The sequence below is a fragment of the Netta rufina genome (genome assembly GCF_964035555.1).
Source record: "Netta rufina genome assembly, chromosome: 1".
Lineage (NCBI taxonomy): Eukaryota > Metazoa > Chordata > Aves > Anseriformes > Anatidae > Netta > Netta rufina.
The window spans coordinates 199,707,067-199,734,467 of NC_140123.1; the positions used below are offsets into that span (position 1 = coordinate 199,707,067).

The 27,401-nt window shown below is 48.6% G+C and overlaps 1 protein-coding gene across 2 annotated transcripts in view; it reads left to right on the plus strand.

The window, feature by feature from the left end:
• The window catches only part of FRMD4A (FERM domain containing 4A), a gene marked incomplete at both ends in the record, with an annotated part of 344,634 nt that overhangs the window by 208,416 nt on the left and 108,817 nt on the right, over positions 1-27,401 (plus strand). For both annotated transcript variants that reach the window (XM_084306545.1, XM_084306544.1), the window contains one exon: positions 24,771-24,836. In XM_084306545.1, the coding sequence (XP_084162671.1) occupies positions 24,771-24,836 (66 nt within the window). The remainder of the gene's footprint in view (positions 1-24,770; positions 24,837-27,401) is intronic.

The following is a 27,401-nucleotide window of genomic DNA, read 5'->3' on the forward strand; positions in this document are numbered from 1 at the left end:
AATAATTCCAGTAATGATAATAATAGCCGTAAAGACGAAGGAGGATGAAAATGGTGATTATAATTTAGGGGAAGACCTATGTACAAATAGGGCACTGGGAGGCACAGGCAGCTTTTTCCCTTTAAATTAGTTTTCAGAGTGACAATACCAGCAGCATTTTGTTACTGGATAAGTTTTCCCAATTGAATCCTCTTGGGTTGACAAGCTAGGCTGGGCTGTCCCCATCCTTTGGTCTCTGGTCTGGGCTCGCAGCAGTGGTGGCAGCACCTGGTTCCTTGGCCCTGCGTTGCCCAAGGCTTGTCTTGGGTTTCTTGCCCAAATTTAGGCTAAATTTTGGATTAAATATGAGTCGTTCCTTGGGATGACATCTCTCTGTGCTCGTGCCCAGCTGGGTGGCTGGCGCCCCAGTATGAGTAGCAGCCCCCAGCATGCTCATCCTGTCCTCGGGCTGATCCCGTTAATATATCAGCATTGCAATTATATTGCTTGCCGGTGTGGTGTGGGATGCAGAGCATGGAGGGTGCTCTGCAAGTGTAATCTCAGTGCTGGAAAATTGTCTTTTATTTTGTGCTGGGTACACACCCAGTCTTGTCCCCATGCTGGGCCACCATCAGCAGCACAAAACTCATTGACTGCTCGCCCTTTTGATTGATGTCAATACTGTCAATTCTAGGATGAGTTTTACAGGCAGCATTTTTCCTGTCTTTCTGTACATCTCCCTGCCTCCCAACGCTTGTTTCCACACTTGACTCCTTTCTCCCACTTGGGACAGGAAAAAAACTTCTGCCTATTCCTGCAGGAATTCCACAAAGCAAACATCTTTATGTCCTTTGAAACCAGACCACCCAGGTCAGCTTTTCATTCTGTGTTTCCAGGCAAATTATGGAGAAAAAGCTTTAATTAACAACTTTTTTTTCTTTTCTTTTTTTCCCTCCTGTACAGGAGTTGCTATCTTTTAACTGTTGGCTTTGTCCATTTTCCTCTCATTTAGTTCCCATTTATTTCAGTCCTTGCCTCATGCAAAGCTGGCAGCTGAACTTTTTGAACCCACCAAACACAATAGTCTTTCACGAACTAAGAATAAGTGAACCTATATGAAAAGTGATTCCTGGTATTATAAAATGGACTATGAGAAGGTGTCCTATATGCAAGTGTGCATCACCAGACAGTAAAAAAAAAAAAAAAAAAAAAAAAAGTAAGCCAATGTGTCAAATTAATTCTTTCACTCTAACCAGCTAAGCAAGTTCCATTTTTAAAAGTGCTAATGATCAAAAAGTATAAAGCCCTAAAACAACAAAATTAAAAAGCATAGAGTTGGTCTCTCTTCTCCTTCACTTACTGGAAGCAGTCCAGAAGAGCAGGTTTTCAGGTGAATGTATCATGAGATTTGGCACCCCTGCACCAGGTCACTGCCATGGCAGAAAAGCAGCTCCCTCTGGAAGCAAGGTGAGGGGAAGAAGTGAATGTGGGCGAGCTAGGAAATGGGGAAATCAGCATTTCTCTAATCCAGGAGCCTTGTTGTACCCAGAAATATGTATCTAGCCAACCATGTCTGCACACAAGCCGGCTGAATCGCTTTAATAACAACCCTCTCAACACACTTAATCTGAAAATGTTTTAAATGTACTCAAAATGTTATAAACAAAGATTGGAGTCAGCATCATAGCATTCCTGCAAAGCCAAAAGCCAAACATTATTTTGTTTGTTGTGTAGCTTAATTGCCATGTATCCTATCTGGCCAGTGACATACGCCTCTATAGTTAATCTGAAAATAATTTCTCCCTTTTTCTGAAATACAGCAAGCCCAAGGAGCAAGAAATATCAGCTTAGCAAGTGTTGACTTATGTGTTATGCTAAAGTCTATATTCACTTCTCAAGGTTTAATGAGCTGTAATTCACAGCACTCCCAAGAGACAGGCAAGTGTGCTATGATCAAACGCGGGTTATAGACGAGGATAGGATAGTGAGAGGCAAAATGTCACTGAGAAATGGGTGGGAGAGAACAGAGCTCATCACAAACCCATCATTCCCCATCCAAAAAACACACACACGTAGTTTGCTGTAGCTCAAAGACTGCAATGACGTTGTGGAGTTGCAAAAACTACATTTGTAATGGTCACCAAACTGTGTTTTTAGTGGTAATTGAGCAGCTGATGAAGTTGATCAGTCTTCAGAGACCAAGTGTCTTCTGCTCTCTGCTTCTGGGAGAGAAAGTTGGCAAGGGGAAATGGTGCTTTGCTGCACCTCTAACATCCTGCCTGCAAGTCCTAGCCCTCAGGTAGTGTTGGCCAGGTCAGATCTATACCCAACGTGGGTATTAGTTATTTAACACTAAGTTTTTAGGAATCAGCACACTGTCTGGAGACAGGCACTTCCATCTCTTCCTGTAAAAGAGAGCAGGAGAGCAACCTGTTCCAGTGCCTGACTGCTCTTTCTGAGAAGAAATGCCTCCTCATTTCCAACCTGAACCTTTGCAGAGATTTTTTTGAGGAGCAAAATGGGCAGACCACGGGGTGCTCAGAAACCAGGCCACTGCTTATGGAGGGGAAATGAGCAACCTTTATGGAGGGAATTAATCAAGTGCTTCAATCGCCTTAGCTGAGGGTTAATAGTCTTGTGGTGACCGCCCTGGACAGGGTATCAGGAGAGCTGGGTTTTATTCCTGGTATGCTTCAGTAATGAAAAGGAAATTGTGGTCAGATGAGCCATAGAAGCCCATGCTCCCAGCGACGTCGGATACACAGCAATTAGACTCAAGTTAAACAATAAATCAAGTAACACTGAGCCTTTGGCTCTAGCAGAGCACAATTATGACTATTTCTATGTTTATTTAGAAGATGCTCAGCCCATTTAAATGTTTTCATATTAAATATACTTTGAGCGCTTGCTATTAAAGCAATTGACTGGGCTTACATGCAAACATTATTGGTCAGATAAATATTTTCTGGCAAATGAAATCCGTTCATTGCTCTTTTATGACATGAGGGCTTACTTGCTCTGAGATTTATTTTCTGTTTGCTTCCTCTCTTTGCAAGGATTGCCTCATAAAGATTCAAAAAAAAAAAAAAAAAAAAAAAAGCCAAAGCAAACCAAAGTGTGAAGTAGAAATCACCGATTAAACTGTAAGAAATGGAACAGCCTTTGTTAATCCCTAATTCATTAGCTGGGGGGAAAAGAAGGACCTTGAGTTTGCACAAAGGCTTCGGTGTCACAAGGTATGTGATTTATTTCCAGATTTCTCTCTGATTTGGTATGGGACCTTACCCAGGTAAATTGATCTCTCTATGCCTCCGTGTTCCCATCTGTTCAACCTAGGTAATGATCTTGCCTCAGAGACAGCGAAAACTTTCAATAAGGAGAAAATGTTACCTTAAAAATCACAACTGCATCTGAAATTAGGCTATCCCCTGCTAACACCTACATCAGCTTTGGCTACAACAGCTATTTCCTACGATAGTCAGGAGGCCTCTCTGGTGCTGTTTTGAGGGCAAGCGATGGATGAGAGAAAAACATTTTAAGAAACAAAGCAGTATGCCTGAAAAGTAATAGAAATTGGAAAGCATGCTTGCAGCACTTTTTTTTTCAATTGCTAAGATTGTCATTTGGCTGTGTCACTTTAATATTGATCCTTTTTTTGAGTATGGTGGCTGGAAAAATAATTTCTCATAAGAAAGTAGAGTAGCTGAGGTTCTTTCATTTCAAGGCATTTGAAGTCCCCATGAGGCTTTTTTGACGCTGTCTAGAAAGCATTGTCTAACCATCTTTTGATATATTTTTTTCATTTATTTATTTAGCAAATTCTGTCAATAATTAATTCAATGCCATTTTGGAGTGTCCTTGGGATTTCTGCAAAATGAGGCACCTTTTGAAATACAAAGCTTTTCCAACATGTGTATGTTTTGTGATCCTCAGTGGAAGGCAGTGTAAAACTACAAAAATATTCTTCTTATCTGATATCACGGTAAATACAAAGGGTACAATAGCCAAATAAAATAAGAATTAGTTTGTTTTCCTCTTCCGTACAAGAAACTGCTTTGTTATGCAGCCCCATCCAAGAGCTACATGGAGATTTTGCTTTCAGAAGGCGTGTTTCTGGGCTCAGATCATTCCGCTGACTCATTTTATGTCCTTCACAATTACCTCTGCTGCTTTTTGTCATCCAAGAAGGCTCCTGGGAGGCTTTCACCAGCACTGTGACATCTGAGGAAAAGGTGGGGAGCAGAACCTCACCTTTCTTCATGCTTATTCTCGGGTTCTTGCCATTTTCTCCTTTGCCATTTACTCAGTGGTTCCCTCACAGACATGGAAGTGGCCCACTAGCCTTTGTAGGAATGAGATTTCCTCTTATTAATGGCACTTTATTTCTTTCTGTACAACATCACTGGTGTAAGAACTGGGGATGACAAGAATCCCCCTTCCTCTGGCATCACCCCAGCGAGGCATGGATCACCCAGGGAGGGCTGGCAGCATCCCTAAGTCATCTTTATTCCCTTTTATTCACATTTCAGCTGCTTGTTTTGTTTGGCCTCTTAGAGGCCAGGATTACCCGGAGCTAACTGGGACACGGGTGACTTCCACGTGACTCGTGTCCCTCTCATGCCAGCCCCGGGCTGGAGGCAGCAGGCAGGATTTGTGACCCCATGGGTCATAGCACCAACCAGCTGGAATTGTCCCCACCATCCATTTTGGCTGCCTCACGAAGGCAGAAGGTTATAGATGGGCCAGCTCAGCTTCATTTGCTGTCTAGTAGCTCAGCATCCTGCCGGCATGCACTTTCTTTGCCTAATGAATGGGGATTTATTGCATTGGCTCTTTGGGAATGTCAAGGTCTGCTTTCTTCCCTCTTCAGCTCTCCAGATCCTTTAAGCCTGTGTGAAAATTAATCAGATGCCCTAGAGGCTTATTTTGTCCAAAGCTAAAGTCCTGCTTCTCCCATTCCCCCCCTCCTCTTGTGCCCCAATTACTTAAGGGATTGTGCTGGAAATTAATGAAAGTATGGCATGGGAAATAACACCCATGGTTCATCTCCGAAGCGAAGCGCTTCAGTGAAAGGCTTAATTAGAAACATCTCGTGGTCCACACAGCAACCTTGGAGATATTCCCAGTCTGAAGTGTGCTGTGCTGTGACAGTTGGCATTGCTCTTCCAGTTATATGAGTCAAGTCTTGCTCCTGAGTGATGGCATTTTACATTTCTGAACGAGATCCATCCACCGTGGTCTCCACCTGGTTTCCAAAACTCTCAGCATGTATCTCAAGGACATTGTTCATCCCAGTCTGATTTAGAAGGAAAAATGAAGCAATGGGGACAGTTTTGGTAGTGGCACACACAGCTCTTCATCTCGCTCTCACTGGCCATGGTCCGTGGAAGTGGATGAGAGCAGTTCAGTGGCTTGGGTGGCCAGATGGGTCACATCAGTCCAGTTTCTTCTTCCCTTTGTCAAGGTACATTTGCTGTATGGAGGATATAGATTGCCTCAGCTGGACAGAGGGAAGGACAGTAGCTTCTTCTCCATCAAATTTATATTAGAGCTCATGGGCAGACAAGAGCTTGCTATACCAAGAATTTCAGAGGAACTGCATGAATTAACTCTAAGGCTAATCTTCATTTTCTAGGGCTGGATGCCACTTGATAGAGAGAATAAGCCAGCTTCATTGATTCACAGTGAGATTCATGTGCTTATATCAGCTCTGAAAATGCTTTTCAGGTCCTAAGTCACTTAGGGCCGTGTTGTTACTTTTTAAATTTCAGAACTTTTCAGAATCTTTTGCTGCCACTCAAAAATTGCAGGTTGGGCAATCGATGGGAGTTAGGCCCTTAAACACCTCCCACGGGAAGCCTGGCAGTTAGATACCTTCAGCATATCCTAAATGTTCTTTGAAAGCCTTCCCTCACCTCCTAGGGGTCTCTGATGTGCCATACGGGGGAACGGCACTGACTCCTGCAACGCGCTGCACCGCTTACGGATGCAAATCCCCATGTAAGTGTGAACACTGCTCGGTGACAAGACGTCTCCTCCAACTCGTTAGTGCTAATTAATGCAGCTCCAGGATAGACAATATTCATTAAGCTTTTCCGAAAACATGAGAAATGTTCATGTAACAGCTCGCACATTTTGATGGCACCCGCGGTCCTATCCCCACGTTCTCTGTAAAGCATTTTGGTGCTTTAATCTTTGCTAAAGAGAGTGGAAGTGAATTGTCAGCAGTGGCTCTCCAGCACAAGGCCACGGTGTTTCTTCCTGGCTTATCAGGAACCAACAAAAAGAAATCAGCGGGTTGTTGTTTTGGCTCACAGGCAGCTGCTTGCTGGAGGCTTCCCTCTGCGTATGTCAAAGTTAAATATTTGGGTTACTGTTGTCTTTTTGGGTCTTGCCACGATACAAGCAACTTGGAAGAGAGGCAGCTATTGCCTGCTTCTAATCATCGCAGCGACTGCAGCTCTGCTGCCTTCAGACTAAATGTTTGTTACTGGGTCGTATTGTTTGGGTATTGACAGCTCCCGAGACCTTGTGAAATTACAGAACCTCCTTGAAGAAAAGTACTCCTGCTACCACTGCTGAATTATAACTAGGTTTAGAGTGGAACATGCATGAGGTGAATGGTACTTGTTGTGTGGTTTGTTTTTTTTTTTGTGTGTGTGTGTGTTTTATTTTTCCTGAAAAGATGCTGTTGAGGAAATCTGAATTGTAGCACGTGTGTCTGGGAGAGGAAGAAGGGGAGAGGAGAGTCTGGGTGGCACAAGGTGCTGTCCCTGCACTGCAGTGCAGCTGCCCTGCAGGCTTTAATCAAGCTGGTGTGAGCTTCAGCAGCTGTTTTGCTGAGCCAACAGTGAGCCCCGCGTTCATTGCAATGTTCCTCTCTACTCACAGGCCCCAGGGTGTCTTTGGGAAGGAGGTGTGCAATGAACCAAAGACAAGATCCAAAGCAAGTTTCTTGGCCTGTTCCAGGAGAAAACAACCTTTTTCTGGTTAGGCTTTTGTGATGAACACTTGGCAGAAACAATGCTCCACCATCCTTCCACATTATAACAAACTGGCCCCAATTCAAGGTTCTTTGTTAGCTCCATCAGGTAGCCAGAGGATATTATCTTCACTCAAAGCGGTAATTTATTTTATTACAAATGCTTCATCGTGAATTAGAGGATTAAGGAAACATGAAATTGGTCTGTGACCCAGGTCCTTCCATCTCTGGAATATCAACCAATGCCCCAAAGATGTTGGTGTATCTATTAGAACCTCACAGTGGTGGGATGCTCTTTGGGCACCTCCAGTAGACAACCCCACCGTAACACCAGCTCTTCTCATCCCATCAGAAGGGATGCTTTCTGGCTGCCTCCAGACTTGTCCAAAACTCATACCTGCTTATCCAGCCTTTGTGTCGAAGGGAGAGGCTGGTCTGTTGCTCGGAGCCTGTAATTCCGAGCCAAATCTGATGAAACTCCCCACACCTGCACTGAAATGTGAAAATTGCAATTCTGGGCAGAGCGAGCTGTGCTTTCCAGGTTTTACTACTATGCATGAAACAAATTAGTTCCCAATTAGAGGCTTCCAATCTCTAGCAGCCTCTTCAATCCTCCAGGTGAGCTCTTTCCCCACCAGCTGCATGGGCTGCACCATGCCCTGGCCCTGCTCCAGGTTTGGGGGCAGATCCTGCCAGGGCAGGGTGTGTAGGGGAGGAGGACGTGTGCCATGCAGTGACGGGTGGGGTAATTGCCTTTGGGGCCCTGCTGCTTGAAGGATCTGCCCACCCCAAGGGCAAAGCCCAGGGCCCTGGCGTATTCCTGCACCACAGCAAGCACAGGCAGGCACCTGCATGGTGAGCGCTCCTTTGAAGCAGCTTTGCCTTCAGTTTTAGTAAGAGGCAGGTTGGGAATGTGTTTTTTCATCCCTGGTACTAACCAGGGGTCAGGATCTGGGTTGAACCACAGCTGGAGGCCAGGCTCACACGTGCTTCTTTGCTACTGCTGCTGCTGATGGAACTGGTTGGAGATTTGCTGCGACCTCAGCTGAAGGAAAAGAGCAAAACTGAATTCAGCAGGCAGCTTTAAGTTTTGCCCCTGCCCGAAATTATGGGATTAAAATTCCTGGATGTTTGGAAGTTTGTGTTTTGCTGGTTTGCCCTTCGTGAGTACTTCATGGACCGATCCAGACCCGAACTGGATGTGCCCAGCAAACCCCACCAGGACATAGCTTTACAATATACCCCTGGCCCCCTGCTTTTCCTGAGGCAGAGACAGGCAACTTTGCTGCCTCCTGCCATGGTATCCTGACCTCAGATGGCCTTCAGAGCAGAGCCAGTCCACCTCAGCCACTTGCTCCTGACCCTCAGCAGCCAGAGGCCAGAGCTACCTCTACATTTAGCCCCTTAACCAGAGCCAGCCCTCGGGTGGAGTGAGCTGGACAGGGGGTCTGTCTGTGGCTGCAAATCCATCTCTATTTTCTAGTGTCTGTGCCCTTAAAGAAAGGATAGAGAACTGTATTGGTGCTCAGGTTTTTGGTATTTGCACCCAAAGGCACTTTGCAGCCCCCCGAGGCTGTTGCAGAGGAGGGGATGCCCAGGCTTGTGGCATCTCCGTCATTTATGGGGTGAAATCCAGCTGACAACCGGTCACCAGTGCTGTACCCCTGGGGTGTCTGTTAGGGCCCATTCTCTTTAATATCTTTATTGATGGCTTGGATGAGGGAATTGAGTGCACCCTCAGTAAGTTTGCAGATGGCACCAAGCTGGGGGGAATCACTGGTGATCATCTCCCTTTACTCAGCTCTGGAGAGGCCGCACCTTGAGTGCTGTGTTCAGTTTTGGGCCCCTCAGTACCAGAAGGACATCGAGGCCCTGGGGCATGTCCAGAGCAGGGCTACGAGGCTGGTGAAGGGCCTGGAGCACAAGTCCTGTGAGGAGCTGCTGAGGGCACTTCAGTTGTTTGGTCTGGAGCAGAGGAGGCTCAGGGCAGACCTCATTGCTCTCTGCAACTGCCTGAAAGGAAGCTGTGGGGAGCTGGTGGTCAGCCTCTTCTCACAGGTAACCAGTGATAGGATCAGAGGGAATGGCCTCAAGTTGCACCAGGGGAGGTTCAGGTTGGCAATGAGGAGACATTTCTGCTCAGAAAGAGCAGTCAGGCACTGGGACGGGTTGCCCAGGGAGGTGGTGGAGTCACCGTCCCTGGGGGTGTTCAAGGAGAGGCTGGACATGATGCTTGGGGACATGGTTCAGTGGGTGGTAGCGTGGTGGTTGGACCAGGTGATCTTAGAGGGCTTTTCCAGCCGTAATGATTCTGTGATCTCCTGGCATGGCCCAGCTAAGATCAGATGCCCAGCCCACCCACTACCACCATGCTGCAAGTGCAGCTCTGTCACCTTTCTACAGGGCAAAGAGAAAAATTCCCATTTCTCATTGACTAAGACCAAATGAAGGAAAGGGCTCGCCTCCCCACCCCCTCCCAAAGCAGACCAATTTGGGGCCATCCCCGTGCCAGAGCATGGCACGATGGCAACCTGAGAGTTTTATCTTGTGAAAATAACCCCAAGCCTGGAAAGAAAATGCTGAGGGGGGGGCAAAGCAGTGGTAGCAAGTCAGAGCCATAACCGCAGGCATTGTGGTGCGGGTGCTTCTCGCTGTGTTCCCCATAAACCAACAAACCAGCACTTTTTGCTTACCTGCAGTCTGTTTTGACTGATTTCTTTATTTAATAGCAATATCCTTGCTCCGGGGCCACTGCTCATGAGGTTGTAAAGATGCTTTACAGCCAGGTAGCATCCTCCCACTGCTCCGAGTGCTTTCACAGCATCACAAGCTGCACCTCCACTCAGCTGGGGGCAGGGGGAAATCTCCAGGAGAGGGTGGAAGCCCCCAGCCCTGTGGCCACCCTCGCGCCTCGCTGCCTTCCTCACCCTCCTCTTCCTCCCTGCCGGGGCTGTGTGGATGCTCGCAGCATCCCCCTCTATCATCATAAGGTGTTCACGCATGGGTTTTAGGCGACTTGAGGGGGGTGGGAATGCCCCCACCCCTGCACCCTTCCTCCTCGCACCCCTTCATCCCGCCATCCTCCTCCTCCCCGAAGCGAGGGGGAGCCCAGATGTCGGCAGGCCCGAGCCGGGTTCATCTGTTCCACATGACCCAGCGCCAACTGCTGCTCGCTGCCCTCCTCCCGCCTTCCTCCTCCTTCCTCCCCCTCCTCCTCCTCCTCCTCCTCCTTCTCTCTCTCCAGCTCCAACCTCACAGCGCGGCGGCGGCCGTGCGGGAGCCGGGAGCCGGAGGCCAGCGAGCGGGGAAAAGGAAAGGGAAAACGGGCTGCGGCATCGCAGAGAGGAGCATGGGGCGAATGGGTTCCCCATCGCCCCACTCCTAGGGAGGCCAAAGACCCCCTGGAGGGCAGCAGAAAGGAGTGGCAGGGCCGCCAAAACGCCAAGGAGGTGCGGGAGATGGATGCGAGGCGGTAGCGCCGCGGCCTCCAACGCTGCCGCAGCGGGATGCTCTCGCCCCCGGAGCGGAGCTGAGGAGCTACCGAGGGACAGGGAGAAGGTAACGGGGTCTTTGTCTGCAGTGGGGTGGCCCCAGGGTCCCCTCCATCCCGCCGGGAAGCCCAGCCGCAGTGTGCGAGTGGCTCCACGCCCCCTCCCTCCATTTATCTGAAGCAGAGAGAAATGTGGGCAGCTCTGCTCTGCCGCTTCGTTTCCTTCTCCTTTTTCCTCCCCCCTCCAAAAAAAAAAATAGAATAAAATAAAATAAAATAAAAATCAGCCTTGAATTTGGTGGGCGAGTAACGGAGGAGAGCTGGGCGACCGGGTTTTGGGTGTGGGTTTGTTGTGTATTTTTATTATTTATTTTTGCACCAGAGGGAAGGAGAGGGTGGGGGGCAGAACGGTTGATGTGTGATTCCCCCCCCCCCAGTCTGGATGCTTGTCCCCGCTAAGATGGACTGCTCCTTCCCTTCCCAAATGGCTGCAGCAAGTTTAATGCCGAGCTGTGTGTGTGTGGGGGGGGGAGCTTCCCAAGGGGTTAAGCCCCCGGCTTGATTTTCCCTTCCCCCATGCACCTTTGGCTAAATCGTGGCAGAAAAGTTGCTGCGGATCCAGGGTGAGAGAAGACAAATAAATAGCCGTGCTGGCGAGCGGTGCCGGTGGGGTGTATCCGCACGCCTCACAGACATGCTCCGCCGAAGGAGGCTTTCTCGGCTGCATTGTTAGCCCGCTGGCTGCCGGGGAGGGCATGAGAAAAGTTGTTTCCAGCCCCGATGTAAAATTTGCAGGGGAGACAATTGTTTCTAATAATAGCCCTGGCAGCGGTTTAGCCACACGGCGCACGCAGACGCGGGAGCGAGCAGGGAAATCTCCTCCCCAGGCAAGCCAGGTCGCGGGGAAATCTGACCTCCTCCTGGCTGATCGGTTCGGTTCGGGGTTTTTCAGCCTCATCCTGAACAAAACCCCGGCCCCGCTCGCCCTTTCTGCTGGGAAGGGGGTGTGGTGCCCGCGCAGCGCACGCGGTGGCTCTATGGAGCCCGGCTGAAATCTCAGCCCTGCACTGTGCTGCTGGACACCGGGGTGTCCCCATCCGCCCCCTCTGCCTCCATCCCCAGGCTCTGAAGAGCATCTCCTGTCCGTGCATGGAGGGGGATATCACTGGTGTGGGTGTCTGCGGCATTTTTCCTGCCTGCCAGGCACCAAAGGGGTCTTGGTGGAGCTGCAACTATCACGCTGAGCCCCTTTCTCCTTGAACCCCGATGCTGACCCTGGCCAGGCAGCGGTCCACCAGCCTGCCTGCCTGCTTGTGCTGACCTTTCTGGTACAACTTACCCTTAACTTCCAAAAATATGCACCAAGGAATATTTTAAGGAGGTTTTAAGCTGATCTGTAGCAGCTGAGGCACTGGCCTCGGTGCGTGGGAGTTGTTTGGGGTTTGTCCCTGCCAGATAAAGAAAACTCTGTTTCTGTGTGTGCGTGTGTGCTAACCTTAACCTTAACCCAAGAGCAGCTTCAGGGTTTGGTTCTGCGGGAAAGCCTTGGGGGGATGTCCTCAGGTTGTGGGGGTGCTCTTGCCTTTGACTCCCCTTATCCAGGGCCACGAGTGCTGGTGTCAGGCAGGGATGTGCCTTGTGCCGCAGCAGGGAGAGCCCTTATTTTCCCATTTCTCCTGGCAGACAGTGCCAGGTAATCCTGTTGTTGTATATTTGCAGGTCCTGTTGTATATTTGCACTGATTATTGCACTGGCAGTGCGAGGCAATATTTGGTGATGCTCGTGGTCACGGCGCTGTGTCGCTTGGGGCCGTACAGCACTGCAGCATCGCATGGTGCAAGGAGGATCTCCTGCAGGGATCGTGGCCCATTCCAGCAAAATCCAGGCTTCAGACAGCTGCTGGGTGCTGTTACTGTGGTCATAAGCCCAGGAAGGACATCCCGAGTCATGGGGTCTCATCCCACACAGCCACAGATTACCACAGTCACACACATCCCCCTTGTTGCTGCTGTTGCTGAGGGGCTGAGTAACTGCAGAAGGTCTGCGTGTGGCTTACAGGACAGCAAAAGCACCACTGCATGGTTTGGATGTGGGGAAAAAAAGTTGTGTTAGGGAGAACTTGAGAGGAGCAGCGGAGTGCCTGGAGTCTGGAGACCCAGCCTGGCAGGGGAGTGAAGGAGAAGGAAGGGTCGGGCAATGGAGGTGTGAGTCCCACAGGGAAGCTGTCGGAGGTTTTTGATCCCATCCCAACCAGGTTTAGGGCTTAGCAGTGTCCCCTGCTCAGCACACTCTGGCCAGGTTAAGCAGCAGCTGAATTGCTTTCCAGCCTCCTCCAGCTCCAAAGCCCAGGCTGCCCCGGCCTCTCTCAGACGATTCAGCTCCCTATGTCAGCAGCAGATTGTCCTGCGTGGCCTTGGGGACAACGGCAGCTGATAACACCCCTTGCTATTTCTCATTCTCCCAGGTTTTTAACAACTTAATCCTCAGCACCGCTATAAATCTCAGTATGTCCCGTTTCCTAGAAAACCACAAATGATTTTCCAAAGCTGTGGAGTGAGTTGGAGTCCCTGGCTTCTGGGAGATGAATGCCATTAAGGGGCCAAAATGACTTTTACTGGTTTCCTCTCCAGTCAGATACTGAGAGGAGGTCCCAGCCAGAATTTCGATCAGCTCCAAGCTTCTGGAAGCACTTCTGTGTGGATGAGTAACAAAGATTTGCCTCCCTCTGTTCCAAGCCACCTTTGCAGCCCACCTGCTAATGGGTCAAAGGGAGCCTGGAGGTTTTTTCCCTGCCCATGCCTGGCTCCAACAGGCTGCCTGTCAAGACAGGGAGCAGAAGAGCCTGGTTCAGGTATCTTTCCCGCTGTGGCCCTGCTTTGTGGCATGTGTAGCAAAATGCCTTTTCCACCCTCTGTCTGCACTGCTGGGATGTGATGTGACTCAGTGTAGTAATCTCCGTAAAAGTCCTTGCGGGCACAAAAAAGGAGGAGAGATGAGCCTTTTTACTTAAACTCAGTTTAAAAGGGATGACTAAAAATCTCCTAGAAAGCTGCAAACCAAAAGCAAGAGGTCAAAACTTCCATTTTGGCGAGCAGAAATCCTGTGTGTGTACGCATCCACGTGTAACACACAACGTCTCAACAATGGCTGTTGGGCTTGCCAACCTGCAAGGCTCGGGCTCTGTGGCTGGATTATTTTTTTTTTCCTTCTTAGAAGTTCCCAGCTCTCCCAACCAAAATAAATCTGGCTTTGTTTGGGTTTCCTGACCGCGTGGGATCCAGCGCCGCTGCAGCCGCCCCACACACACCGCGGCACTGTTGGCATCCTGTCCGTCTGAGACAAAATATTTTGTACCAGGTGCCACCAGCAACTGCTTTGTGGATGGGGGAGCTGCGGGAGAATGACTCTGCTACTTCCACACCAGGAAATTTATGTAGGATGGAAAGCCACCACCCCAACTGAGCAGCTCCGAGAGCCAGCACAAAATCTGCAGCTGAAATTTGCACCCCTCCTAGGGAGGAGGATGTGGATCGAGCTCTTCCCGTATTTAAAGCTCGGTTTTGTCCTTTCTCTGCGTGGAAGGTCTCTCTCCTGGCTGTCCGCTGGGTTTTTTGGAGGTGCCCATCATCACAGCACGTGGCTGACACGTGTGTTGTGTACCGTGGGAGAGCCCGGGCACTGGCGTTTCCCAGTGAAATGTGCTCTCAGGGGGACACGGATGATTTAGGGGATGCCTAATGAGATGCAGGGCCTGCCTCACACACACACACACACACAGCACAGGGTAGAAACACAATGGAAAACAAACAGCTTGCCAAGGCAATTTCCATAGCCTCTCGCTACTCTGAACTGGAAAGACTTAAAAAGTGGGGTGGAAAATTTTAAATAAATAAAAAATCTGCACTGCACCCCAGGAGACGCTTTCTGAAATGCTCTTGGGGCACCAAGAGAGAATCTGGGGGTGATTTGTAAATGCAGAGGTACCGGGCGGTGTCCTCTCTTCCCTGGTGTCCCCTTGCCAGCACTGCCAATTGCCTACACGGCAGAAAGCTGCTCCAAAACGGGCATCACATCCTTGGAGAGCTGGGCTCTGGGGTATTGGGTCCAGCCGCTGAGTTTGCAGACGTTGCATCAGGCTGTTCCCTCTTCATCTCAGCTCTTCTTCATCGATTCTGCACAGTATTAAAGAGCTGCTGTGTTTTCTTCCAGAACAGAGCATCCTTCCCCTGCTCTTAAAAGGCAGAGGCACCTGGGAGAAAAGCTCAGGTAGAGAGGTTTATTCCTGGTTCCTCTCTTTCATAGATTACAGGATGACCATAATTATTATTCCGTGGGTGTCTTCATGCAGAAAGGACCCATTTCTAACTCTTGCCCTCTGTCCCTAGAGCTTTTCTACACTAACAGGCAAAGCATTCCCAGCACAGGCGATGCAAAATCCTGGCATCACTCAGAAGATGAATGGGAGTGTAAAAGTGCAGGCAGTGTGTCCTAGGGGTGCTTGAGCCCAAAGTGGTCCTCAGCGAGCTCAGCGCTGGGAGCTGTCAGGACAGGGGAAGGCAGGATGGATGCAGCACCCAGTCAGGTGTGCAGGAGATGTTTGGGGAGATGCCCCCACCTGTGCCCATGGGAGATGTCCCTTTTCTGTAGCCCTGGTTTGGAGAATCTGCTGTTTGCCAAGGCTGCTGAGTAGCCATGGCTGGAAACGACTTGGTGACATGGTCTTGCACTGGAAGCGTATCAGTTCTCACAGTGTTATTCAAAGCAAAAAGGAAAAAAAAAAAAAAAAAAAAAAAAGGCAATTATGTGCACAGATTAGTATTTTTTTTTCATGCCTAGAATGACTTTTGCAAGTGTATTTTCCATTATGTATTATACATAACACTGTTTAGTGCAGACTATTGACCCGCTCTGCTACAGAACAGCTGAGTGATGCACAGCCCAGTGCTTTGGCTCGATTGATCCGGGCAATCACCGCTCACACCTCGAAGTAGTGGTTGATACAGTAAGTACAAGAGACTCAATAAGCACTAAAAGGACAATTTAAGCCTTAAATCTTAATTTGTCCTTTAAAAATATTTCATGCATACTACTGCTTTCTAGTGCCTTGGGTCACTTCGGTCATCTTCCTATGAACCTACATTGATTTTTTTATATATATATATATTTTCTGCAGCAAATCTCACAAGTTTCAGTAACAAATAAATCTCCCTGTTCTCTTCCATAACTAAACTAAGCCTCCTACAAATGTTTTCCCAGGAGACTTGGATGCTCTCATGTAATTACCACCCTGTCTGCGTGCACAAATGAGTGATATCTGGAACAGTTTGCTGAAAATATGCCACGTTTGAAGTGCGAAGCTGTACCAAAAATATATATATATGTATACTTACAAGGAATTAAAAGTCAGATGTAGGAGAGCTTAACAGACATTCTAACATCTTTGGGAAAAATAGTAATAATCGATTGCTACGTGCATTAGTTCCGCACAGTCATTATTATGCTGATGACTCATGGTGCTTGCCGCAGTACGGAGCAGGGAGTGAACCAGAAGGTGACCAGAAGGTCCCCAAAGAGAGGTTGGTGTGACTTATAAAAGGCTGCAGAGACCATTACTGGTAGAGGAGAGCCCTGACAACTAATTTAGATCCTTTTCCCTTAGACCATACTATGTCCTTTGTGCATAGCAAGCAGAGCAGGAGCTCTTCCAGTATATGCTGTGCATGCATGGGGTGAAAGAGCATTCGTTACCTTAAAGTGCTTATATCTAGAGAATAACTTTACCCTAGGAAAAAGAAATACAAAATAAAACAGGGGATTTAGAATGAGTAGTGAGAAGAATTTCTTCATAAGAAAGTGACCAAGTATTGAAACGGGCTGCCCAGGGAAGCGGTGGAGTCCCCATCCCTGGAGGTATTTATAAGGTGGTGGCACTAAGGGACATGGTTTAGTGATGGCACTCGGTAGGTGAGGCTGATCATTGGACTCAACGATCCTTAAGGCTTTTTCAAACCCAGATGATCCTGTGATTCTGTGAATAAAGACATTCGTTGTACAGCTTAGCTGAGCTGAGTTAGCCCAGGAGAAGATCACATGAGGTGCAGGTTATCTGGAGTTTTAACTGGGAAACTTGCAGCAAGGAATATTTTTTACCCGTCAAGCTTGATTAATATAGCCATGAGGGGTCTTATTTTTTGCTATATATTTTTTTGGTGATACTGACACTTTGATCCCCTTTTGCAGCCCTTGGGCAATACTTTGGAGTGGGGATGAATAGCATGTCCCATGGTCAGCACGGGGGGATAAGGCCATGGGTTGTCTGAGCTCATGCCCATTACTTCCTGAAGGATGGGACTGTCTGGCTGCAATGGTTTCATGTGGACCAAGTGGTTTCACCTCACCTAAAGATGCTCTGCGATGCGGGGTGCAAACAGCTTGCCACGTGACTCATTTAAAGTTTTTTTGTACAATAGAGCTGTCCCAAGAGCTTTAGGAGCTCTGGCATGTCCTTGACCTATAAATGTTGACCCAAAGCAAGTGTCCGCATTGGGCCAGCTGAGACAAGGTTTATCAAGACAGGAGCAGAACAGTTTTTCTGAATGCAGGAGGAGCTACAAAATGTAAGGTTTAAGATATCTGTGGCCAGTGAATCCTCTAGACTAAAAGCCCTGGGTCACCTCTCCCTGGTCTATGGGAGCTCCAGAGCTCAACGATCTCTTGTAGGCAGTGGGGGCAAGGCTCAGAAGCTGATATATTTTTAAGCTGCCAATTGTTATTTTCTAGCCGAGAAAGGGAACAGCAAGAGTTACGTGGGAGAAAGAGTCAAACGTGGTAAAACAGCACGCGTTGGGAATGCCCTCCTCTGCATCAGCTTCAGAAAGCAGAGAGGGTGCGCGGTGTCCTGGTTTCCTTTCCATCTGAGAAGATTGGGATCTGTATTATTTTAAAGAAACAAAACAATACGTGACATAAAACAGCACAACCTTCACTCCAGTGAGGAAGCCAGCCTGGCCAGGAAAGGGCTTTCTTATCGCAGGATATAGCTGAGAGCAGACCTCTGTGGCCAGCCGCTCTCGGAGCGGTGATTTAGGCGTCTGCTGGGTACTGCCCTGCTCACTTTAAGACGCGGCGTTGGAATTAGATTTAATTCTAACTACACGGCTCAAGCACCGAGTGTTTTGAGGTTAAGAAGCGGCATTCCCGGCTTTAAAGTTCGCCTGAGAGTTATTGCTTGACGTTGTAAATGGACTTAAGGACCGTAGGAAACGGTTTTTCATTTCAGCTCGGATACAGTAAGCCACTTAAACACTTGCTTATGTCACACTGAAATAAAAGGGATTTATGTGCGCCGCTCTGTGCCTTGCTGAATCAGAGCGTTTTTGTTGATGGCTGTTTGCAGGCGGCATGAGAAACAACCTGTGCGGATGTCCCGGGGGGGAGCTGGGAGCTGGAAAATGCCTGAAGCCCTCAGGAAGCTCAGAGCCCCTGGGCAGGCCAGGAACTCTTTTGTCAACTCTCAGGACAAAGCAGGGAAGTCGCCAGGTCACCCAGTCCGCAGCTCGCCTTAATGTTCATCCAATCACTCCCTGATGGCACTTGCACAGTTGGTGGGTCACACCAAGCCCATCCCAATGTATCCACCATCCCTCCTTCTTGAGGAGGACTCTTTCTGCCTAATTACTGATGTTGTTTTCTTTCTCCTTTGCTATGTGTTTGCAGAAATGATTGCAACGTTTGAGGTTGCCCCTCTCAAACACATCCTGCTCACATTGGGTCCCCTTGGGTAACATCAAGTTCCTCAAAAGAACAGCAGCTCTTCCCTCCTGAAGGGCTGGAGAGGTTTTAAGAGCTGCAGATGCAACCATGTTTTCAGAAATTTCATCTCCTTTCCCTAATTTGTGGGGTATGGTCATGGGTTTTTCAAGGGGTGGGATAAAGATGCTTGCAGGGAAAGCCAAAGGTCTTGCTTGAGATACATTCCTCTGGTCCTACAGAACCTGAAGGAGATGCTGCATCATTGCTGGCAGAAAATATCATTTTCTGGCCCTTCATCCAGCTGCTTGCCACGTGTGTATTTCACAGAGATGTGGAGCACTTCCATACCAGGGAAACCCACACTGCTTTAGTAGCTGGTGCCAGGTTATGCATCACCAACAGCACTGCCACTATTCACATCACCACTATCCACATCTACAAGATCTCTCCTGGGCCTGTGCTTCAGGGTCCAAAGCTCTATTTGCTACCCAGTTGCTCCCATTTTGTTGAAAATGTGACATCTTAGTTCTCCTACAGAAATTCTGCTAAAAGATTGCAAACCTCTGAAGGTATGGCTGGGTCTCCTTCCTAAGGAAAAAGCATCTGGCTTACAACTGGCCTCTCGTGCTCCAGGGCACCAAGTAGCCTTTCCAAGAAGAAACCATCACAGGAACCAATCTGGATGGCAGCAGTGCTCTGTGTTGGGTTTCGGTGCATTGTAGTGAGACGCATTTGTCCTTCTGCCTTGTCATATTTTAGAAGGCAGCCTACGCCAGAAGCTTTCTGCCAAATTAAAATCACTTTTCTCCCTCTTGAAAAGAGAAATTGCAGACCAGGCTTCCTGCTATAGGCTTAGGAAAGATTCGTGGAAATGAGTAGTAGAAATGAGGACCACATTCGGACTGCGTGGCAGTCCCTCTGCTTCAAGTTTCTCCTGGCTGCCTCCCCATCCTCAGAGCCTCCATCCACCGAGGTTTGGGTGGATTGCCCGCAGCAATTTGGATCTTACTGGTAGAGGGAAGAGCAGGGAAATGAGTGTACGGGAGGGCTTTGGACCTGGAAAGCAAGCAGGCGTGAACAGAGCTGCAAAGATGCTCCTTTCTTCCATGTTAAAATGTGAGGGTAAGGACAGGAGATGACCAAAGGGGCCATGCTGGTCAGTGTGACAGAGCCACGGGCAAGACCAGCCCCAATTTGACAAAGCAAAATACATCTATGTGCACACACCAACCCACAACACATCACTTTCTCCCTCTCCCTCCTCACCAGCTGAGGAGCTGCCAGGATGGAAGGCAGTGAGAAGTGGTCAAGTGGGAGCAGGGCGTTTAATCTAATAGTTTATTTTAATCAGCGGGCTGTCATCTCTCTCTATCTCCTTTCAGCGGGTCTGTCCAACCGACAGGCAAAGTGACACCGGTTTTTGTGTGTTCAGCACAGTAATTGCCTCCTCTACATGCACCGAGCATTTAGGAAATATCCTGCCTCCAATTATAATTTCTGATTTGAGTCATGGAAGAATACACCGTACCCTCTTTATTCCTGCAGTCACCGGCTAATGAAACGTGCCACGGGTATTTATAGAACTGCCACTGTAAATAGCATTTGCATTTGGTGCCTCGGAGTTATTTAGTGCGACGGTGCTTTCACCAAGAGGATTTTTTATTTTTTTCGTTTTGAAAGGGAAAGGTTCCCTTTGGAGCCGTCTCCTCCCGTCGCCTCTGCTGTTCGTGGTGGCTGCAGCAGTTGTGCGGACGGTTGCTGGTAATTTAGTGACAAGATGACACGAGCACAGGGATTAGCAGAGTGCAGTGTGGGTTTTGGGGCTGCGCTGCAGACGGTTTGTAGGATGCTCCGAGACAGCGTTTGGAGCTACAGCAAAGATGAATAGAGAGGAGGGAAGTCGCCAGAGTGGTTCGTGCAGCAGTGCAAAACAGCTGCCAGCCCGTCTTTCCTAGGAAACCCGTCATGTAAATATTTGGGTAGGAGCCTCCAAATGAGATTTAAAGTCTGCTGTTCGTGACAAAGGTAACTCAAACCTCCTTTTCTTGAGAAAGGCATCCAGGATCCAGAAGATCCCACAAGTAACAAGGCAAAATACTTGCATTTGGTAGCATATTCAGAGCGAACAAGTGCACACGTCAAATCTTGTTGTCACAGACACCTCTCCAAGTGTCTTACAAAGGAGGTCAGCAGTGTTTCTCCCATCCTGCAGGTGCAGGACTCATGGTGCAGACCTGCACCCATTCCTTGTGTCCGATCAGCTCTCCTGAGCACTCCTCCAGCACCCCATCCACACAAACACACTGCTGCAGATCTCCACGTGCCTTGCAAGCACCATCTGTGTCTGTGCGGTGGAGATGCATTATCCCCAGTCTTTGCATAAATGACAGAGATTTTTAAAAGCGCGAGCGTGGAGTTCTTCGAGCACTCGGGGGTCACGCTGCATGTGCAGGCACTAAAAGCAACAGCAGATTTTCAGAAGAATGTGACGTACTGAGCTGTTTGGGGGAAAAAAAAATAAAAAAATCTGTTATGTGTTTTGGCACATAATTCCCATCCGACTTCGTGATAAGTCTGGCCCATGAAATGCATGTGGCCCCTCTTCACACACGAAGGATGCTGCTCTCTGCCATATGGTTAGTGCGGGGTTCGTAGCACAGTCCCACCCCTTCACACTTCTCGAGAAGCATCAGAAATCTGGGGGGTGGATGTAGTATCCTGTGTTGGAGAGCTTTCCCGGGCTGAGCGCTAAAGCCCAGCTTCAAGTATGGGAAAACCAGGTTTAGGATGCAGCAGGATCAGTTGTCCTGCCCAGGGGGCATCGCTCTGGTTTGAACATCAAGGGTATCAAGACTGTCAGGGTGGATTAGACACCTGACTTTTTACTTTCTGCAGTTAGGTTAGAGGGCTCTTTGCCTCCAGAAGGGAACTGGAAGGCTGTGTTAATGCAGGAAAACTCAGTGCTGAGCTCACAGGACATGATCTGGAGCAAACCCGACCACCTCCCCTTTGCATCAAGTGTCCTTGCCTACCATTAACGGCTCTGCCCAGCCACTGCTTCTTCTCCCTTTCTTGAGATTTTACTTTGCCATGTCGAAGGGAAATCCATGCCTTTGTGCCTCTCAGCTTTCAGTTGCCCCCATCTTTCTCAGAGAAAGAGCACGGGAGTGGAGAACCTCAATTCACTCCTTGTAGCCTCCCTCCTCATGCTGCTCAGCTCACCTTTAGTGACCTCCTGTTCCCACATTCCCATCTAAAGGGCTCTGCTGTTGGTTTCCCCTCTCATTACACAGAGGAGCAGAAGGAGTTCCTGGCCTTGTCCCACAAGAGGCAGCCACAGCCTCATCGCAGTGCAGCAGGTACCTCAGAGCAGCAGATTTACAAAGCATCAGAGGCACCATTTTCCATGCAGACAGGCTGTGCTGAAACAGTTCCTTCTTGCTGTGCTTTGAAACATTCCCCTTTCTTGCTCTGACAAACTGCTCGAGTTTGTATTGTTCTGACGATGGCAAAAAGCACACCGCGTGGGCTTCAGGCACCTGGCAGAATAATAAAGCAGAGAGGAGGGAGGGAAGGACCATAATGGTTTATTTTATAGCAGCTAGGAAGTCTGTCTTCTGCCGTCTCCATTTCTTTTCTCTTCTTTTGGAAAGCATCATTTATTTCAGTTGGGAAATGAAATAGCCCAGTGGCTGGGCATCCTGCCTACAAAAGAAAATGCTGTATCAGAGATCAGCCATGTAAATGACAAGGGTTTTGAGCATCAAAGGATCAACCAAGATAGAACTTGGAGCCTCCGTTTCCAAAACCACAGGCTCCTTCACTATCTGTGGAGGTGCCTGAGGCTGGGAGCAGGGACTGGTGCTGCATCTCCTTCTCCCCCCAAGGCTGTGTAGCAGGTGGTGCATCCTCCCCAGCTCCTGGAGCATCTCTTCACCATCTCTCATGTAGGAAAACCTGGGTGGAAATGGTCTGCAGGCCACCAGTTGGGGTCATTAGCTAGTAACATAAACCTTCAAACTGCTGAGAGGCACAGAAGCAAAGTGCCACTAAAGAATTAAAGTATGCACTTTGCTGTGTCCTCACACACTTCAAGTCAAACTGTAAAAATTACCATGGTCTTTGAGAGCCACCAAGGACTTTGCTGATGGACAGAAGTGCTGGGGGCAAGCTGACATGGAAGCAGCATTGTTTCCCTCCCTTCCCCCCCCCATTTCTGCAAGTGATGCTTATGAAATGCTCTGTTTGCAATTTGTCAATCATCTGTGCTGCATTTCAGAGCTTCACTTTATTTAGATGCTTCATGTTACCAGCTGTTTGCATTTGGGATTTCTTGAAGCAGCAGAAGCACTAAGAGGAGACAAAACTCTGGGTTGGGAAAGTGTGGAGAACAAGAGAAGTTCCCAAGCAAGGATTTTCCTGAAATACTAAAGCACAAAGTTAAACATCTAAGAAAAATTTCCCTTTTGCGTCTTTTTGCTTTATTTTTTTCCTCATTTCCACATTTTTGTAACTGCTTGAGTACAGCACATGAGCTCTGGACTGTGCTCCTGCCATGGTGCGTTACTGCCATGAGAAAGTCCCAGCTTTATTTCTTGCCTTGGGTAAACTCATGTTAAAACTGCAATATCGATGCACTCTCCCCATCTTAGGGATGCTGCAGATACCTGACAGCAAAGGGGTGAGGCAGAGAGGGAGAGACAGAAGCTCTGGCTGCTCAGAGCTTTATCCATGGTGCTCCTTGGTGGAAGTCCAGCACAGCCTGTGGTTCCCTGCACCTACATGACAGTGCTGACAGCTGCTTAATTCAGAGTTCATAGAGGAAATCTCTCTCACCGAGTAATATACCTATAAGAAGCAATATTTTGCATAACATTACTTACAAGATGAAACTCCCGTAAGAAGACAATTTATAGCCACGGAGGTAACTGGCTGACATTTACGAGGAGCCTTGTTTTACAAGGCTTTGCTTTGGCTGCAGTGCCAGGGCTCCAGTTGTGTTCACGGAAAATGAGTGGGAAAGTGAGGTTGTGCATGGTATGCCAGAGCCACTCTGGTGCAGGTAATGACCTGGGTAAAGCCTGCTTGGGCTGCATTGGGCTGAGCATGCCAAGACTGTAAATTTGGGGTGAGTTGAAGGGAAAAGCTCATTTTCACAGAATCACGGGATGGCTGAGGTTGGAAGGGACCTCTGGAGGCCATATGCTCCAACCTCTCTGCTCAAACATCTAGAGCAGGTTGTTCAGGACCATCTCCAAGCAGTTTTTTGAGATCTCCAAGGAGGAGACTCCACAGCTTCTCTGGGCAAGGGTTGGTCTGTCCTGACCCCAGCAGAGGAGGAGATGGACAAGGGACAGATCTCACAAGGAGGACAGGAGCACACATGAACAGGTTGAGGGGATGGTGCTGGAGATGGTGCTGGAGATGGCTGAGGTTGAAGACCCCATGCCACGGCTATGCACTGCCTGTGCTATGGGTGCTGGAGGACATCGTTTCAACTCACCCAGTCATCAGGATATGCCTTGGCTGGAGTGTGTTGTGTCCCCAGCAGCCTGAACAGCAGCACAGCAGGGCCAAGCTTAGTCCAGGCATGCGTGACTGCCCTGGGGCTGCCTGTGTGCTGCCCAAGTCATGCTGGGGAAGAGATTTCCAGGAGCAAAAGAGGCTTAGGCTGCCCATATCCCACTAGGGGATTGTGTGTGCGGCTGGAGGGCTTTACGGGGCTGAGCCTGGATCCGGGGCTGTGCAAAGCAAAGTTGTTCCTCATGATGCTGTGTGTGTGACAGGGCGTCAGGAATGGCCTTGGCTGACTGGAGGGAAGTTTCCTCAGGCCAGGGCTCATTTATTTCTTAACACCCCAATCTACAGGACCTTGGAAGAAATAGTGTTCTAGACATAAAAGTGTTACTGATATTATCGTGCCTGTTAAGAGTTCGAGTAAATTATACTAGTATGGATACACCTATGGACCAATATAATAGTTAAGGACATAAAACTATTAGGAAGTGTCCAAAGGAGGGTTACAAAGATGGTGCAGGGTCTAGAGGGGAGGACGTGTGAGGAGCGGCTGAGGTCCCTTGGTGTGTTCAGCCCTGAGCAGAGCATGCCGAGGGGAGGCCTCATGGCGGCCTGCAGCTCCCTCACGAGGGGAGCGGAGGGGCAGGCGCTGAGCTCTGCTCTCTGGGGACAGCGACAGGACCCGAGGGAACGGCATGGAGCTGGGACAGGGGAGGGTCAGGCTGGGGGTTAGGGAAAGGTTCTGCACCCAGAGGTGGTCGGGCACTGGGACAGACCCCCCAGGGCAGTAGGCACAGCCCCGAGATGCTGGAGTTCAAGAAATGTTTGTACACCACCCTCAGACACATGTCCTGGTGTTCACCTTTTCTTCCTTCCAGCCTTTTCTTTCCCTGGTGCCAAAGAAGGGGAATTTAATAAATAAATAAATAAAGCTGAAAGCAAGGCGGTGAATGAAAGCCTTTAGGTTGCAGCCGGGGAGCCGGCTGCTGGAGTTGCGTGCCAGAAATGTGAAGCTGCGTGCCTTGAACACGTGCCTCTTCTCTCTTGCAGATGACGGAGGGCCGCAGATGCCAAGTGCACCTCCTCGATGACAGAAAGCTGGAGCTCCTCGTCCAGGTAGGAGCGGCTCATTTCTCCATCCATGGGTTTGTTCCAAATAATCTGGGGAGAGAAAAAGGGAGAGGAAAGGGTTTTCAGACGGTTTTCTCAGCAGCTTCATGCTGTGATTGCGTGCACTCGCGCTGGGGGAAGATGTGCACAGAGGTGTCTGTGGGAGCTGATTCATGATGGGCTTTGCCTTACTTTGTGCCAAACCAGTCCCTGTCCCCACCAGTGGGAGGGAAAACCAGCCTGGGTCTTTTTGACACTGTTACTATATCACTTCGATATTTTTAAATTAACCTTTATTGAGAAACTGCTTAAAAGCATCTTAAGCATCTGCTTAAAATACCCCAGCCTGGGTTTCTGTCCCCATTTCTTGTCATCTGAACTTGATGTATGATGCTCAGGGTGCATCGCGTGGCAGAAGAGGATGCAGTGCTGGTGTCATGGGCAGATGTCACTGGAGACATTTCAGAGGTTATAAATTGTGTGTCAAACACAAACATGCAGTAAAATACACCTGCGTTCCATCCACCTTTTTTATTTTTTTATTTTTAAAAAGGTAAAATAAGGAAAACGAGAGCCTGGTGCTGGATGTGTAACTATGGGCTCATGGATGCAGCCGTATCCTCAGCTTTTCTGGCAATTTTGGCTCCCGCCTCAGAGATCACCAAGGGGTTAACAGCAGGAATTAGAAGAATGCCTTTCCTTTTACAAAGGCTGCTGGGCAGCCCCAGAAGCAGGAAATGAAACTTCCCATGGCGGCTGAATCACGGGCAGCTGATACGCTGAGGGTGGGGGAAGCATCCCACCCAGGGAAACCTGAATGGGGTTTGCTGAAGGCACGGTGAATCATCGGAACTGCATTCAGCCCAGCTTTCTGAAAGGTGGTTTAATAATACCACTAAAAATATCTTAACGGGTAGTGCAGTTTTGAGTCCTTAGTCACCAAGGAGGTGAAATCCGGAGACGCGTGATGTGCACCGGGTGTCTGTGCGATCAGAGAGCCAGAGCTGAAAGGGGAATAGCTAAATAATGATGACTAATTAGTTTGAGCAAAATGCCATACCAGCGATGCTGTATCTCTGCATGGTGAGCATCCCTGCACACTGTTTTCTGAGGCTTAGCAGAAGGTTCAGGGGTTTCTGCCCATCTTTGCATTGCATCCATATGCATGGCCATAAGCACGTCCATCACAAGGAGGAGACTTTTGGCTTCCTATTTCACAGAGATGCCTTTGAATTATTTTTTTTTTTAGTTTCATGAGATGAATTGGCTGTTTGGAGAATGTTTCTGCTAAAGCGCTGTTTGTAATATCAATAATCACAGTTCAAAATACGCTGCAGTAAATCTGTATGAATTGCACAGGCCGATTGCTTTCCTGGGGCTTTTCTCAATAGCATTGGGCTTACAATAAAGCACACGAATAACCACAGTGAAGACGAAAGTGAAGGAGGCTGAATCTGGAAGCTCTGGGTCCATTCTGGAGCCCATTCCATGAAGGAGCAGAAACAATATTCACGTGATATATTTTTTAAGTGTTTGATCACACCTTCAGTGGGAATTTCTAGTGATCAATATAGGAAGCGAATTGCTCTGTAAATCACACTAACTAGTCTGCAAGTGACCCGTGGCTGCATTTTATTCACACAATAAATCATCTTGCTGTTTTCAAATACCGTATGAATGGGCAGAGCCAGGAGGTGTGATTGTGAAAAATTCATACCCAGGAAAAGCAGCAACCTCTGCTGCACGGGGGTTGACCCAGCTCTCTGATCAGTACCGTGCCTGTGTGTGTGTGGATGGGATTACCCACTGAGGATGTTTTTTTCTGCTTAAACGATGCCCTTCGACAGCCTTAGGTAGTAGCATCTGCTCAGAGAGTTAGTAACTAAATCACTGCAGGGTGGAGCAGACAGCAGAGGAAGAGGATGTTTGGATTCACATCTCCAGTACTAACATATTTTGCAAACTTGGGCAAAACACGTTGGCTTGCCTGCAAAGCCACCAGCTCTGGGGTGGTCGTAGGGCTGCTCTGCTCGGGGCAGGAGCGTGCTGAAGCTCCTCGGAGGGAGCAGTGCTCTGTCCTGGCAGGTCCCCGACCACCGGGAGTGCCATGCTCTTTGCCAAGGGAAATCTCTCCCCATATCACTTGGAACTGGTGCTGAGATTGTAGCTGGAATTCCCTTTGTAAGATCTGAGCACCCTTATTTTGATTATTGCCTTATCTCGCGGCTGAAGTGAATAAGAAGTTGTAAATATAATGCTCATCCAACCCACAGCTACTGGCTGTCACTTCAAAGTTGTATTTAGCCACGGATGTCTCACCACGGGTTGAAGCTGAGGGCTGATTTGCTGGTTTATGCCGTGGAAGAAATTCTCCCATTGCTGTGTTGGGCTTTAGCATCTCGAGCTGTGTTGGCTTGAATCGCACATGAGCAGGACTCTCAAATTCTTGTGCAAAATTTGTCCCTTCCCACCAAGCTCAGCATTTCCTGGGAGCTTCTCCATAGCAAATTTCACATTTCTATGGTAAGTTTAAGGGAGACCACTGGGAATCGGCAGAACTGATCTCTCTGC